This window comes from Heloderma suspectum, chromosome 1 (assembly GCF_057233095.1).
Source record: "Heloderma suspectum isolate Gila_16-S chromosome 1, 16-S_ref, whole genome shotgun sequence".
NCBI classification, from domain to species: domain Eukaryota; kingdom Metazoa; phylum Chordata; class Lepidosauria; order Squamata; family Helodermatidae; genus Heloderma; species Heloderma suspectum.
The window spans coordinates 210,324,915-210,339,553 of NC_139458.1; the positions used below are offsets into that span (position 1 = coordinate 210,324,915).

Sequence of the window (14,639 nt, forward strand, 5' to 3'; positions counted from 1 at the left end):
ATTTGAATCTTTGTGAATGTTCCAACAAAAAGGTTTGAGCATTAGGTGCAAATATTTACCAAAAGGTTGGAAGATGCTCACATAGGACTTTCCTGCTTTTCTGCCTCTTCCTTTACTGGCCCAAGTCTCAGAAGCTTACCTTGGGAAAGAGCAGGGAAAGGCAAAGTCAGAAGTAGCAAGCACCCTGCAAGCCCTAGCAGAGCATCTTTTCCTACCAGCAACTGGGATTAGCATTCCTAGAATTCCTGGGGGGAAGTTGAAATACTGTGTGTTATTTCTGCTAGAGAAAATGACTAGGGATGAGAGAATAAGCAGCATTCGAGATCGCTAGGATTATCTGAACACCATCTCGCTGCTCATCTCCTGCTCAATTCCCATTCAGCATTGCTGCTCACTTTGTGTGAGCGGGAAACTTGCACGAATAGAGCAGCGATTGAAATTTTCTGATTGAAATCTCCCCAAATTTGCGCATGTTTCTAATTAGAGATCTGCAGATTCTTTCTATAGACTGAAGTTGTGCTGATTCAGTCTACTTAGGAAATTTGTGCAAATCGAACTGGGAATCAGGAATGAGAGAGTGCAAGCACGCATTTGACAATTTACTGAGACATGCTCGTGTTTGGAGCTTCAGATGGGGCAACGAAATTCTCATCCATCCCTAAAAATGCCCTCTGAGGCAGGAAAAGTCATCTCATTTACCCTGGGGAGCGCCTGATACCTCCACCACAGTCCACAAACACCAACAATGCTGTGCTTGGCTTTATATTGTCTAGAAAATAGCAACAGTTGGCAGGAAAATAGACCTGGGAAGTGATACATGATTCACATCTTTCTGACACTTGGGATATTAATACTTTTAATTGGAGTGGGACATTGGTAAAGACCTGTTAGAGAACTTGCAATAAACCAAATGTTATTCCACTAAATGCAAGAAGGCTATTAGGGAGGGGATGACAAATGAATGGTGTTCCTTAGCTTAATCCATGGGCTCCTTTTTTGTGTGCTTGCATCTGGCTGCTCATATGGAGCAGACATCCATTTTTCCACTCTGTTTAGCAGTTGTAACCTAGTTAAATGTAATTTCCTTCCCATCCATGGAACAGCTGATACCAGTGAGTACAAAAAGCATTGCTCTCCTTCTGAGTGGGAAAACTCTTGTCCCCTGTTCATAGACACCCCCCTTCCCAATTGCCAAAGGAGGGGTGCCTTTTGCCGGGGACAAAAGTGTCCACATACAAAAAGCCCACTTCTGTTTTATGTCTTCTAAGCAAAACTAGCTAGTTATGGGTTTCAAACTATGACAGTTTTTAAAGCAAAAATACCGAAAACAATGTTAACGTAGAATATAAGCTGTAATTTATCCTTCTAGTATTTGTAATTTGAAAATATTTTTCTTACGCTCTGTAAAGTATAGGTGTGTGTTATGTGACCCCTTAATGTAAGTAAAATAATTTTCAATTATACTACTAGAAAATTATTTCCTCCTCCTGGCACCATTCTCAGATTATATTGTCTGTTGTCGTTGTTCAGTCGTTAAGTCGTGTCCGACTCTTCGTGACCCCATGGACCATAGCACGCCAGGCCTTCCTGTCCTCCGCTCTCTCCCAGAGTGTGCTCAAGTTCATATTCATTGCATCAGTTATGCTATCTAGCCATCTCATCCTCTGCTGTCCCCTTCTCCTTTTGCCTTCAGTCTTTCCCAGCATTAGGGCCTTTTCCAGGGAGTTTTCTCTTCGCATTAGGTGGCCAAAATATTTGAGCTTCAGCTTCAGTATCTGTCCTTCCAATGAGCACTCAGGGTTGATTTCCTTTAGGATGGACTGATTTGACCTCCTTGCAGTCCAGGGGACTCATAAGAGTCTTCTCCAGCACCACAGTGCGAAAGCATCAATTCTTTAGCACTCAGCCTTCCTTATAGTCCAGCTTTCACAGCCATACATAACTACTGGGAAAACCATAGCTTTGATTATACAAACCTTTGTCGGCAAGGTGATGTCTCTGCTTCTTACTATGCTGTCTAGGTGTGCCATAGCTTTCCTCCCAAGGAGCAAGCGCCTTTTAATTTCATGGCTACAGTCACCATCTGCGGTGATCTTGGAGCCCAAGAAAGTAAAATCTGTCTCTGCTTCCATTTCTTCCCCTTCTATATGCCAGGAAGTGATGCCAGATGCCATGATCTTAGTTTTTTTAATGGTGAATTTCAAACCAGCTTCTGCACTCTCCACTTTCACCCTCAACAGGAGGCTCTTTAGATCCTCTTCGCTTTCTGCCATTAGGGTGGTATCGTCTGCATATCTGAGGTTGTTGATAATTCTCCCGGCAATCTTAATTGTGACCTGTGATTCATCCAACCCGGCGTTTCTCATGATGTACTCTGCATATAAATTAAATAAGCAGGGCGACAATATACAACCTTGTCGTACTCCTTTCCCAATCTTGAACCAATCAGTTGTTCCATGTCTGGTTCTTACTGTTACTTCTTGACCCTCGTCCAGGTTTCTCAGGAGACAGGTAAGGTGGTCTGGTACTCCCATCTCTTTCAGAATTTGCCACAGTTTGTTGTGATCCACACAATCAAAGGCTTTAGCGTAGTCAATGAAGCAGAAATAGACGTTTTTCTGGAATTCTCTTGCTTTCTCCATGATCCAGCGAATGTTGGCGATTTGATCTCTAGTTCCTCTGCCTCTTCAAAACCCCGCTTGTACTTCCAGTAGTTCTCAGTTCACATACTGCTGAAGCCTAGCTTGTAGGATTTTGAGCATCACCTTGCTGGCATGTGAAATGAGCGCAATTGTGCGGTAGTTTGAACACTCTTTGGCATTGCCCTTCTTTGGAATTGGAATGTAAACTGACCTTTTCCAGTCTTGTGGCCACTGTTGAGTGTTCCAAATGTGTTGGCATATTGAGTGCAGCACTTTAACAGCATCATCTTTTAGGATTTTAAATAGCTCAACTGAAATACTGTCATCTCCACTAGCTTTGTTGTTAGTAATGCTTCCTAAGGCCCACTTGACTTCACTTTCTAGGATGTCCGGCTCAAGTTGACCACACTATCATGGCTATCAGGGACATTCAGATCTTTCCTGTATAGTTCTTCTGTGTATTCTTTCCACCTCTTCTTAATCTCATCTGCTTCTGTTAGATCCCTGCCTTCTTTGTCCTTTATCATGCCCATCTTTGCACAAAACGTTCCCTTGATATCTCCGATTTTCTTGAAGAGATCTCTAGTCTTTCCCATTCTGCTGTTTTCCTCGATTTCTTTGCATTGTTCATTTAAGAAGGCCTTCTTGTCTCTCCTTGCTGTTCTCTGGAACTCTGCATTCAGTTGGCTATATCTTCCCCTTTCTCCCTTGTTTTTCGCTTCCCTTCTTTCCTCAGCTACTTGTAAAGCCTCATCAGACAGCCACTTGGCTTTCTTGCATTTCTTTTTCTTTGGGATGGATTGAGTTGCTGCCTCCTGAACAGTGTTACGGACCTCCGTCCATAGTTCCTCAGGCACTCTGTCAGGCCTAATCCCTTAAATCTATTCCTAACTGCCACTGTATATTCATAAGGGATATGATATAGGTCATACGTGAATGGTTTAGTGGCTTTCCCTACGTTCTTCAATTTAAGCTGAAATTTTACAATAAGAAGCTCATGATCTGAGCCAGTCAGCTCCAGGTCTTGTTTTTACTGACTGTATAGAGCTTCCCCATCTTTGGCCGCAAAGGACATAATCAGTCTGATTTCGACATTGACCATCTGGTGATGTGCATGTGTAGACTCGCCTCTTGTGCTGTTGGAAGAGTGTTATGATCAGCGTGTTCTCTTGGCAAAACTCTGTTAGCCTTTGTCCTGCTTCATTTTGTACACCAAGGCCATGCTTGCCTGTTATCCCGGTGATTTCTTGACTTCCTACTTTAGTATTCCAATCCCCTATGATGAAGAGGACATCTTTTTTTGGTGTTAGTTCTAGAAGGTGTTGTAGGTCTTCATAGAACCAATCAACCTCAGCATCTTCGGCCTCAGTGGTTGGGGCATAGACTTGAATTACTGTGATGTTGAATGGTTTGCCTTGGATTTGTACTGAGGTCATTCTGTCGTTTTTGAGATTGTACCCCAGTACTGCTTTTCCCACCCTTTTGTTGACTATGAGTGCTACTCCATTTCTTCTAAGGGATTCTTGCCCACAGTAGTAGATACAGTGGTCACCTGAATTAAATTCTCCCATGCCTGTCCATTTTAGTTCGCTGATTCCCAAGATGTCGATGTTCCATCTTGCCATCTCATGTTTGACCACTTCCAGTGTACCTTGATTCATTGATCTTACATTCCAGGTTCCTAAACAATATTGTTCTTTACAGCATTGGACTTTCTTTTCACCACCAGACACATCCACAGCTGAGTGTCCTTTTAGCTTTGGCCCAGCTGCTTCACTCTTTCTGGCGCTATTTGGAAATTCCCTCTGTTCTTCCGCAGTAGTATATTGGACACCTTCTGACCTGAGGGGCTCATCTTCCGGCGTCATCTCTTTTAACCTTGTGATACGTTCCATGGGGTTTTCTTGGCAAGAATCCTGGAGTGGATTGCCATTTCCTTTTCCAGTGGACCATATTTTGTCAGAACTCTCCGCAGTGACCTGTCCGTCTTGGGTGGCCCTGCACGGCATAGCGTATGGCTTCACTGAGTTACGCTAGCCCCTTCGCCACAACAAGGCAGTGATCGCAATATCTCTTAGCATACAGACCAAGTGTATGGTATGCTGAATATACAAATGTAATCAATGAACATTTGAATGTAACAGTGTGTTTAAGTTCCATTCATGAAGACATACGTATCTTTTTTTTTTTTTAGTTGATAAACCACGGCCACCATCATCAAGCCCTTCCAGTATTGCTCGCCGTACCCCGTCACTAGACATACTTGCTGCTCCATACCTTGCTGGACAGTGGCCTCGTGATAATCATGGACAAGCTGCACCTTGCATGAGGGACAAAGCCACCCAGGTAAGAGTTTGTGTATACACTAGGAAAACATCTGCCAAGCAGAGGACAAAGACAGGGTTACCACCACTCCTGGCAGCTGTAGTGGGTCCACAGAACTTCAGTTGGAGAAGTTTTGCCCAGTTTTTGTATGGCTCAGATATCTGAAAGACTTTTCATCCTGCACATAATGATTGCTTAAATTCACAACCTACTGAATGTCTGTTAAAAATAAAAATATAAGTCAATTGGGAACCTGTCACTATGGGTTGGATTCAGAGAAAAGCCTATGGAAGGGGACAGGCACATGGTTTAAATATACATGAGGTTACACCTGCATTCATCCACACTTACAAAGTATTTGAAGTGGAAGTACACACATACTGTCTACACCCAATTGTGGGGTTCACAATGCGGTACCCCATTTTTGGAGCTGTCATGATTTTTACAGTTGCATGTAACGTGGATATATATATGTATATATGTATGTATGTATGGCTGGTTCACAGTATCTTTACTCCACTGGTATACCTGACCAAGCATGAGACCAAGGATGTTCATGTGGAGGGCATGTTGCAGTGGCCCACATATATAAACCAGCCTTCAGAACTTAAAATTAACGAAAGTATTATTAGTTTAAAATGTCAGTGGTATAGCTGGGTGAGATTTGTAAGTTCATTTGGATAATGTACTTCATTTAAGGATGCTGAAACTGAGTGCTCTCCCCTCAGCTAACTTAACTTCTTTTTTTGAGACATGTTCTAGACAGGGTGCATTGATTAAGAACGCAAGAGCCCTGAATGCAAGAGCATTGTATTTCCAGAGTGGCCAACCAGTTGCTCATGGGAAGCCTGCAAGCAGGGCACAAGGGCAGCAGCATCCTCCCACTCATGTTCCTCAGCAACTGGTATACAGAGGCACATTGAGTAGTAGCTATTGATAGCCTTGTCCTCTATTAATTTTGAGCCTTTTTAAAGCCTTCCAAGTTGGCGGCCATCACCACATATTGGGGTAGTGAATTCCACAGTAAACTATGTGCTGTGTGGTCAATTAAATAATTGATTTAGATCACTAAGAAAAAAGACAGAAATAATTAATTTAAATCAATATTCTAATATAATTAATTTCTTTCCTAATAAGCAGGCATATTAATGGATTTCTATAACAATTAACCTTTTTGGTATGCAGCTAAATAAAGCTTATTACATGCTACATTGGAGCCCTCTGATTATGCAGCTCACGTGCTTTCCATTAAAGAATTTATACCCACTCAGAGGGCAATTGTGAAATTAAGGGTTTCTGTTTGGCATGCTCTTGCACATGTAAGAACACCATGCAAAAACACTTAATTGAAAATTAAGTTGCCAGAACTTTCTAGAATCAAAGGCTGGTAGTAGAACAGTGCTTCCCCATGAGATGGAAATGCATAATGTTTGGTAGTCTTGCTGCAAACTATTATATTTAGATTAACAATATACATAAACTGCTGTGTCATATTTATAATGCTTGCCTGTACTTGTCAGATAATTCTGCCCCTGGTTTGTTATGTTGTATAAAAAAATTGTCTTTAACTTGTGTATTTTATGATGGACTCGGTTTTAAGATATCATGAGGATGTTTAATTTAACATATTTGTATTAAGTTCAGATTTCATTTTAAGTGAGATTATTTTAAGGGATGTTTGATATAACTGATTTTTTTAATCTGAGTTTTAATTTAAAAAATTGATTTTGATCTGACCGGCTTGTAGTTCACTTATGATTCTAAAAAAATGTTGTCGTTCCTTCTTCTTTTTTTAGACTGAGAGTGCATGGGCTGAAGAATACTTGGAAAAGAAGAAAGGGTCTCATAAGCGCTCAGCATCTTGGGGCAGCACAGACCAACTCAAAGAGGTTGAGAAATATGTTGAGCTGTACTCGGGTCAAGATACCACACACAGGCCTGCACCCACTCATTCAGACTATGTGAAATGACAGCCATTCTACATTTACAGGACGAGAACTTAAGTCTCCTTCTGTCCATGAAAGGCTTTTAATCCAGCAGAGGGATCCTTGGGGGCAATTTTTGCCAATTCCCCCTTCTCCCTCTAGCCTCTTGTGTCACCTCCCACATTGTTACAGGGGGTCCCCCATCCCTCTGGAGCAGATTTTCAGAGGGTGCAAGGGGCTGCAGGGGAAAGGGGAAATTGGCAAAAGTCCCTCCCCTGCCACACCTCCAGGATCATCTCCAGAACAGAACTCCACTCAGGATGCTCCTGCTGGTGTGAGTGAAGTCTGAATCCAAGCCAATAACAAAACACACCTTCTGCCTGCCCAGTCTAAAGTGAGAAGAGGATCATGTTGCAATAATTGGACAGTAGAAAAATGTAATAGGGAGAGGGATGAGAACCTATGTAATTAATGTAGAGGGTAGATGATGTGTGCTAAACAGATGGCTTGTGTCACTTTTATGATACTGATATAACTGTGAACATATAAACAAGAACATATAGCCCAAAATAGTTTGTTATATCGATGTTTAGGTGTCTTTTCTTTAACTTCTAGTATTAGAACCATCATTTAACTCTACAAGGTAGTGGTTTATTTCTGTTTGGTCACAGCAAACTTCCAGTATTTGCGCATCAGAATGTCTAGAGTGACTGTGTACTGGGAAACTAGACAGGCTCCACAGGGTCTCTGAGCTTCCTGTCCTCACAAAGAGAAATAGCCCCTTGGAAGTAGACCCTGCTAATAGCATGGGTAACCAAAGTTACAACCAGGTGATGCAGATGCAGGTCAGTCGGGGGATTTTCATTGAGCGCAGAGAATCTGTGTCATCTTAACATGCCCCCCCCACCTCCAAGCCACTGCAGCTTGCCTGAGCATGGCTCCCTTATGTTCACAACAGGTGGCAATGTCGGCCTGCCTTCATAACAGCCAGAACAAGGCAGAACCTTCCCCCAATGTTGCCTCTGGGGCTGTATGAATTTTGTTTAATCCAATCTGTCTGTGTCTTAGAGATTGTCAGGCATCTTTCGTTCTGTTGATCACTCATGGACAGAATTGGATCCCCGCCCCACCCCAAATCTACCACAATTCGCCTAATTTTCATTGGCATGAAACATTTTGCATATTTTTCTTAGTTCAACGTACAATCAATGAGCAAAGCGCACAACAAAAAGAGACTGAAGAGAGATCAGAGATGTATAAAGCTTTTTTTTGAAGCGCATATATTAGCATATTTTCCAGTAACTTGCTTTTTTGTACAACTAAATTTGCATAAAATTTCAGAAAATAAAAAAAGTTGGACCATGCGACTCTGAACACAGCAGACCGCTGTGGAATCTGTAGGTTGAATTCATAGAAATCCAAACTCATTTGAATCCATTTTGGATTTCCCCAACATCCCTAGTTGCCACCAGCCTACCTCCATTCTGCACCACGATTATAGAGTTGGGGTGCCATCTGTTAAGGCAGAGGTCTCCCCCCCCCCCAATCTCCTTTTCATGCTTGCCAAAGGCAAGCTGAAGACTTAGTTCTCTTTCCACTCCCAGCCTAGGTGCAGGATAGAAGGAAGGCCTGTAAATGATGACATTGGTAATAAACATGCCTATTTTTGCTCTGGCCAGTGCAGAGGGGTTGCTATGCCTATGGTAGGAAGGGAGAATAAGCTTGCTGACATTAGCAATATTGTATACTGTTCCTAAATAAAGCTTCTGTGGTAGTAAGGGTACTTAGTATAAATTTTGATCTAACTTTAGAATTTTCAATATACATTTTAAAGGGAACGCTAAAAAGTTTGTCCTTTCAGATTGCCAAGCTACGCCAGCAGCTGCAAAGAAGTAAACACAGTAGCAGGCATCATCGGGATAAAGAAAGACAGTCTCCTTTCCATGGTAATCATGCAGCCATTAACCAATGCCAGGTAAGAACTTGACACAATGTATGTATGTATTTAATGGATTTATATACCACTGTCCATATTTTAAAAAATTTCTAAGTGGTTTGTAAAGTTTGTAAGAATTAAGGAAATTAAATATATTTCAACCTCTCTGTGGCAAAAAGGAACTGTTAACAAAAATATCAAACATGTCCCTAAGATCAGCCTCTGTACCAGAGGACTGGAGAATGGCCAACATAACACCAATTTTTAAAAAGGGCTTCAGAGGGATCTGGGAAAGATGAAATTAGTAAGCATATAGAAGGACAAGCCCTGCTGAAGAAGTATCAGTATGGCTTCTGCAAAGGTAAGTTCTGTCTCGCTATCCTTTCAGAGTTCGTTGAGAGTGTCAGTAAACTTGGACAGGGGTGATCCAGTAGACATGGTTTACTTGGACTTCCAAAAGACTTGACAAAGTCCCTCACCAAAGACTCGTAAGCAAACTAAGCAGTCTAGGAATAAGAGGAGAGGTCCTCTTATGAATCAGTAACTGGTTAAAGAACAGAAAGCAGAGAGAAATAAATGGTAAATTCTCCCAATAGAGGGAAGTAAACAGTAGGGTCCCATAGGGATCTGTATTGGGAACAATACCTTTCAAGTTATTCATAAATGATCTGGAATTAGGAGTGAGCAGTGAAGTGGCCAAGTTTGCCAATGACACCAAATTATTTAGGGTAGTGAAAATAAAATGGGATTGTGAGGAGTTCTAAAAGGATCTCTCCAAACTGGGAGAATGTACATCAAAATGGCAAATGTGGTTCAATGTAAGCAAATGTAAAGCGATGCATGTTGGAGCAACAAATCCCAACTTCAAGTGTAAGCTGATGGGATCTGAGCTAGCAGTGCCTGACCAAGAAAGAGATCTTGGGGTTGTGGTGAACACTTTGATGAAAATGTCAACCCAGTGTGCGGCTGCTGTGAAAAAGATGCACTCCATTTTGGGAAATTTCTTATTATTTATTATTTATTACATTTCTATACCGCCCCATAGCCAAGGCTCTCTGGGCAGTTTACAAAGATTAAAACCCTTAAAATAAGAGTATACAGAGTTTAATTTTTTTTTTACATAAAACAAACAGTATACATGAAGACAACAAATAACTAGAAACAACTTTGAGCAATCAGCCATAACCATAAGACAAATCCAGGACCAATTAAAAACTCATCATATGCTGCCAAATGCCTGAAAAAAGAGATGGGTCTTAACCTGGTGCCAAAAAGATAACAATGTTGGTGCCAGGTGGGCCGCATCAGGGAGATCATTCCACAGTTGGAATTCCACCACTGAGAAGACCTTCTCCCTTGTTGCTGCCTTCTGAGCCTCCCTTGGAGGAGGCTCCTGTAGGAGGACCTTAGATGCTGAGTGTAGAGTACAGGTAGGTTCATGTTGGGAGAGCCGCTCCATCATGTATTGCGGTCCTGAGCTGTGTAGGGCTTTATAGGTTAAAAGCAGCATCTTGAGTCAAGCTTGGAAGCATATAGGCAGCCAATGCAAGTGGGGCAGAGACGGTCTTATATGTTGGGACCTTCTAGTCCCTGTTATCAATCTGGCTGCCGCATTTTGCACGAGCTGCAGCTTTTGAACCGCCTTCAAAGGCAGCCCCACATAGAGCACACTGCAATAATCGAACTTGGAGGTTACCAGAGTATAGACAACTGAAACCAGGCTATCCCTGTCCAGATAGGGTCATAGCTGGGCCACCAACCAAAGTCGGTAGAAGGCACTTCATGCCACTGCGGCCACCTGAGCCTCAAGTGATAAAGATGGCTCCAGAAGAACCCCCAAACCATGAACCTTCAGGGAGAGTGCAACCCCATCCAGAACAGGTTGAGCACCCTCCATCTGGTCAGAAGAACCACCTACTAACATCTCAATCTTGTCTGGACTGAGTTTATTAGCCTTAATCCAGTCCATTGTCACGGCCAGGGACCAATCCAGCACATCCACAGCCTCACCTCATGAAGATGAAAAGGAGAAGTAGAGCTGCGTGTCATCACCATACTGATGACAACACATTCCAAAACTCCGGATGACTGCACTCAGTGGTTTCGTGTAGATGTTCAACAGCATGGGGGACAGAACCCCAAACTGGAGAATCCACGGGGCCAAGCAATGTTCCCCAAGCATCACCTTGTGGTGCCAACCTTCTAAGCAGGAGTGAAATCACTGCAAAGCAATGCCTCCCACTCCCAACTCAGACAGTTGTCCCAGAAGGATACCATGGTCGATGCTTTCAAAAGCTGCTGAGAGATCAAGGCAAATCAACAAGGTCACACTTCCCCTGTCTTTCTCCCAGCATAGGGGCAACCAAGGCTGTTTCTGTGCCAAAACCTGGCCTGAACCCCAACTAAAATGGATCCAGATAGTTTGTTGCATCCAAGAGTGTCTGGAGCTGGCTTGCAACCACCTGCTCAAGAACCTTGCCCAGGAATGGAATATTTGCCACCGGTCTAGGGAGGATTTCTTCAGGAGTGGTCTCACCACCGCCTCTTTCAGGAGGCCTGGGACCACTCCCTCTCGCAAGGAGGCGTTAATCACCTCCCTGGCCCAGCCTGCTGTTCCCTCCCTGCTGGTTTTTGTCAGCCAAGAGGGGCAACACTCTCTAACATTCTATTAACCCTAGCTTACCTGGATCACATTTTACAAATTCCTACACATGCGTTTATATTAACAAGCATATATTACAATGTGTAAAACATTTTACAGGAAAAATAGTTGGGCATGGATTTTTAAAGTTCGCATTCCCACTACTAAGCCCTTTCTCCCTGGCCCGCCTCCTAGCCAGCTTAGAATTTTGCCTTGGGGTTTTATATGATAGATATGTCAGCAACTGAAGTGATATAATACTAATATTTTTTCTCACGTATAAGGAATTCAAGGAGGAAAGGACATACGTAAAAAGTCTTCTATATAAAGTAAAATAAATTCTAGTATCTTGCCTCAAATTTGCCAGTCGGCCAGGGATTCACTTTGTCATCATAACAGAATGTGAATTTGGAGCCACAGTCTCATTAGTTTTCCTATTTTAAACTACAGGAATCTATTTTCTTTTATCTTTTTTTTTTCCCCCCCAGGCTCCTGTTCCAAAGAGTGTGCTAGTCCCTGTGATACCAATTGCCAAGTCAACAGGGTCACGTTTCCGTAACAGCATAGAGGGGCTGAATCAGGAGATCGAAATAATCATAAAGGAGACAGGAGAGAAGGAGGAACAACTTATTGTGAGTACACTATTGCAGTGAAATAGGTACTGGTATCTGTTTTTTAGCTATTAACTCAGTCCATCATCCATGCACATAGAACATGAAAGACTAGCAAGCAGCGCAGAAACTGATGCTACTGTGCAAAGGATCGAGGATTTTTTGTGCAGCAGAAGGCACTGACATTATACGTTACCTCTGCATGTATTCAACTGGTTGTGCATTAAAGACTTCAGGACCAAATATATACATGTAGAAATTTCTGGAGTCAGTGCTTGTTTAAGGAAAAGGAAAACAAAAATGTAGACAGGGGCATTCATGAGGAACCCTGCTTCAGGCAATTTGGCTGCTTTTTGTACAGGATCATCCTTTTAAAATCCTCTTCCCTTCTTGGAATGCTTTAGCAGACCCCAAATCTCCTTAAGTTTGGCTTCCAGTTTTTTTTCTTTTTTTGTTGGAGTCTGAAGAATAATCTTTTGCAAAAGAACTTTATTGATACAAAGGGCTAAAGTAGTCTATTAACGTGCAGCATAATTCTTATCCAGACAAGATCAGTAGTCTGCTGCGTGGCAAGAGGTATATAATATGTTTTTACTTAACAGCCACAAGATATTCCAGATGGACATCGAGCACCACCTCCGTTGGTGCAGCGTAGCAGCAGTACTCGCAGCATTGATACGCAGACTCCTGGTGGAGCAGAGAAGGGCAGCAACAACAGCAGCAGATCCCAGTCTGTTTCCCCTAGCTCATTCCTTGCCATCTCCAATGAGGGCAGTGAGGAAAGCCCATGCTCTGCCGATGACCTGCTTGTAGACCCCAGAGATAAAGGTATTCTTTGAAAAAAGGACTCGGTGTAATGACTTAGTCATATCACAAACTCTTAGGGTTAGCTTTGGATCAAGAACCTTGTTTTGCTTCATGCGTTTTTGAAGTACAGCCCAGAATCCAAAGAGCTGCTTAGATTCGTGCAAGAGGCTTGAGATTTACGTAGTGGTATTTCACCTATGCACCATATCATAAACTGCTTTTTAAAACTCCACAGCTTCAAAAACGGGGTGGGGTGGGGCCTGCTTTAAAGAGAAAAAAATCTAAAGCCCTCTTGGGCTTGTGGATCTAGTTTCAAAATCGGGGCAGGGGAGGGGGTTGCACAATACTAAATAAGCAGAAGGTTGGCTTCTTCCTCATCGCTGGAGCTTTGAAAGAAGTTACAGTATTTTAGCTTCTAATTCCTCTGACTTTTAAGCTAGCTTTATCATAGCCTTGCCTCTTTCTTTAGTTATCCATACCTTGCCCACCAGGTTGTTGCCTTACTTCCATACTTGTTTTAACTTAAGCTTGTCTTGGTTTTGCTACTGGTAAGACAGGGAGGTGACATTATATAACATACATACGCACATGTAGGCAGATTTTGATTGTGTGAGGAAAGGGTAACCATCCCTATCTTAAAAGTGAGTGAATACTCATCTGCAAGGCATGGACATAAGTATGGTAAACTATACCTTAGTTCAGGATTGTAGAGCCAAAAATTCCAGAGGTCATGTTACAGTTCTGATATGTTGATATGAGAGATGTATATGTATGTACAGTGAGATGTTCGAAGAATACCAGTAAGAGGGTGCTTTGTACTTGGAGGACAAACTTTCTTTTTAGCAGTGTTAATCAAGGAGGAGATGTGGGGAGGAATTGGAGAGGCAAAGGCAAGTGATTTAATATGTTTTGGTATATTTAAGTAACAGACGTTTTGTTCCCTACAGAAAATGGAAACAATTCTCCCCTGCCCAAATATGCCACCTCACCCAAACCCAACAACAGCTACATGTTCAAACGTGAACCTCCTGAGGGCTGTGAGAAGGTGAAAGTGTTTGAGGAAAGCTTGTAAGTATCTCTGCATTTCGTACTTCTCTAAAGTCTTATATTTCAGTACACCTAATACCTGAACTTCTGTTGTACAATACAACCTTGGTGGTTAGTCTGTCAGAATTATGTCTGTCTGAACAAAGCAAGAACTTGAGCCCATATGCTTGGCTCTATCATTTTTTCAGCTTGCAGTACAGTGGTTATTTGATGCTGTTTGCAGTCCGTTTTGGAGAGTGCACATTCTCCTCCTCCTCCTCCTCCTCCTCACCACCCCCATGCAAATTAATGGAGACATTGCTCCATTAACTTGAATAGGGGATGAAGGGTGAGTGTATCCTCTCCCCCCCCACCCCCCGAATGCTTTCTGATGGCAGGGCACTTGCAACATTTTGTGGTCATGCCCACAACCCCTTTAAAAAAAATTCAAATGTGCCTATGGGCCAAAAATAGTTGGGGATCCCAGTCAGATACTAACATCAATTCAAGTCTTTCTTTCACACAGAAGTGACATATAAACAGACTCAGGGGACTCCCAAAGTTTGCAAATCGCAACAACATCTTTAGAAAAAAAAACATAAGAGGGTGACAAATCTCCGGACAGCCCCATAATAAGTCAGTGCATGAGTGGTAGGAGACAACTGGGTGGGAGGCAGGGGTGGGGAATAGAATGGAGTGGCTGGGAAAAGAGGACACACACACGTG

The 14,639-nt window shown here is 42.5% G+C and overlaps 1 protein-coding gene across 2 annotated transcripts in view; it reads left to right on the plus strand.

Moving 5' to 3' along the window:
• Positions 1–14,639, plus strand: part of FAM117B (family with sequence similarity 117 member B) — a 55,028-nt gene that overhangs the window by 30,745 nt on the left and 9,644 nt on the right. For both annotated transcript variants that reach the window (XM_084818107.1, XM_084818117.1), the window contains exons 2-7: positions 4,837–4,988; positions 6,764–6,856; positions 8,754–8,867; positions 11,958–12,101; positions 12,683–12,908; positions 13,835–13,955. In XM_084818107.1, the coding sequence (XP_084674233.1) occupies positions 4,837–4,988; positions 6,764–6,856; positions 8,754–8,867; positions 11,958–12,101; positions 12,683–12,908; positions 13,835–13,955 (850 nt within the window). The remainder of the gene's footprint in view (positions 1–4,836; positions 4,989–6,763; positions 6,857–8,753; positions 8,868–11,957; positions 12,102–12,682; positions 12,909–13,834; positions 13,956–14,639) is intronic.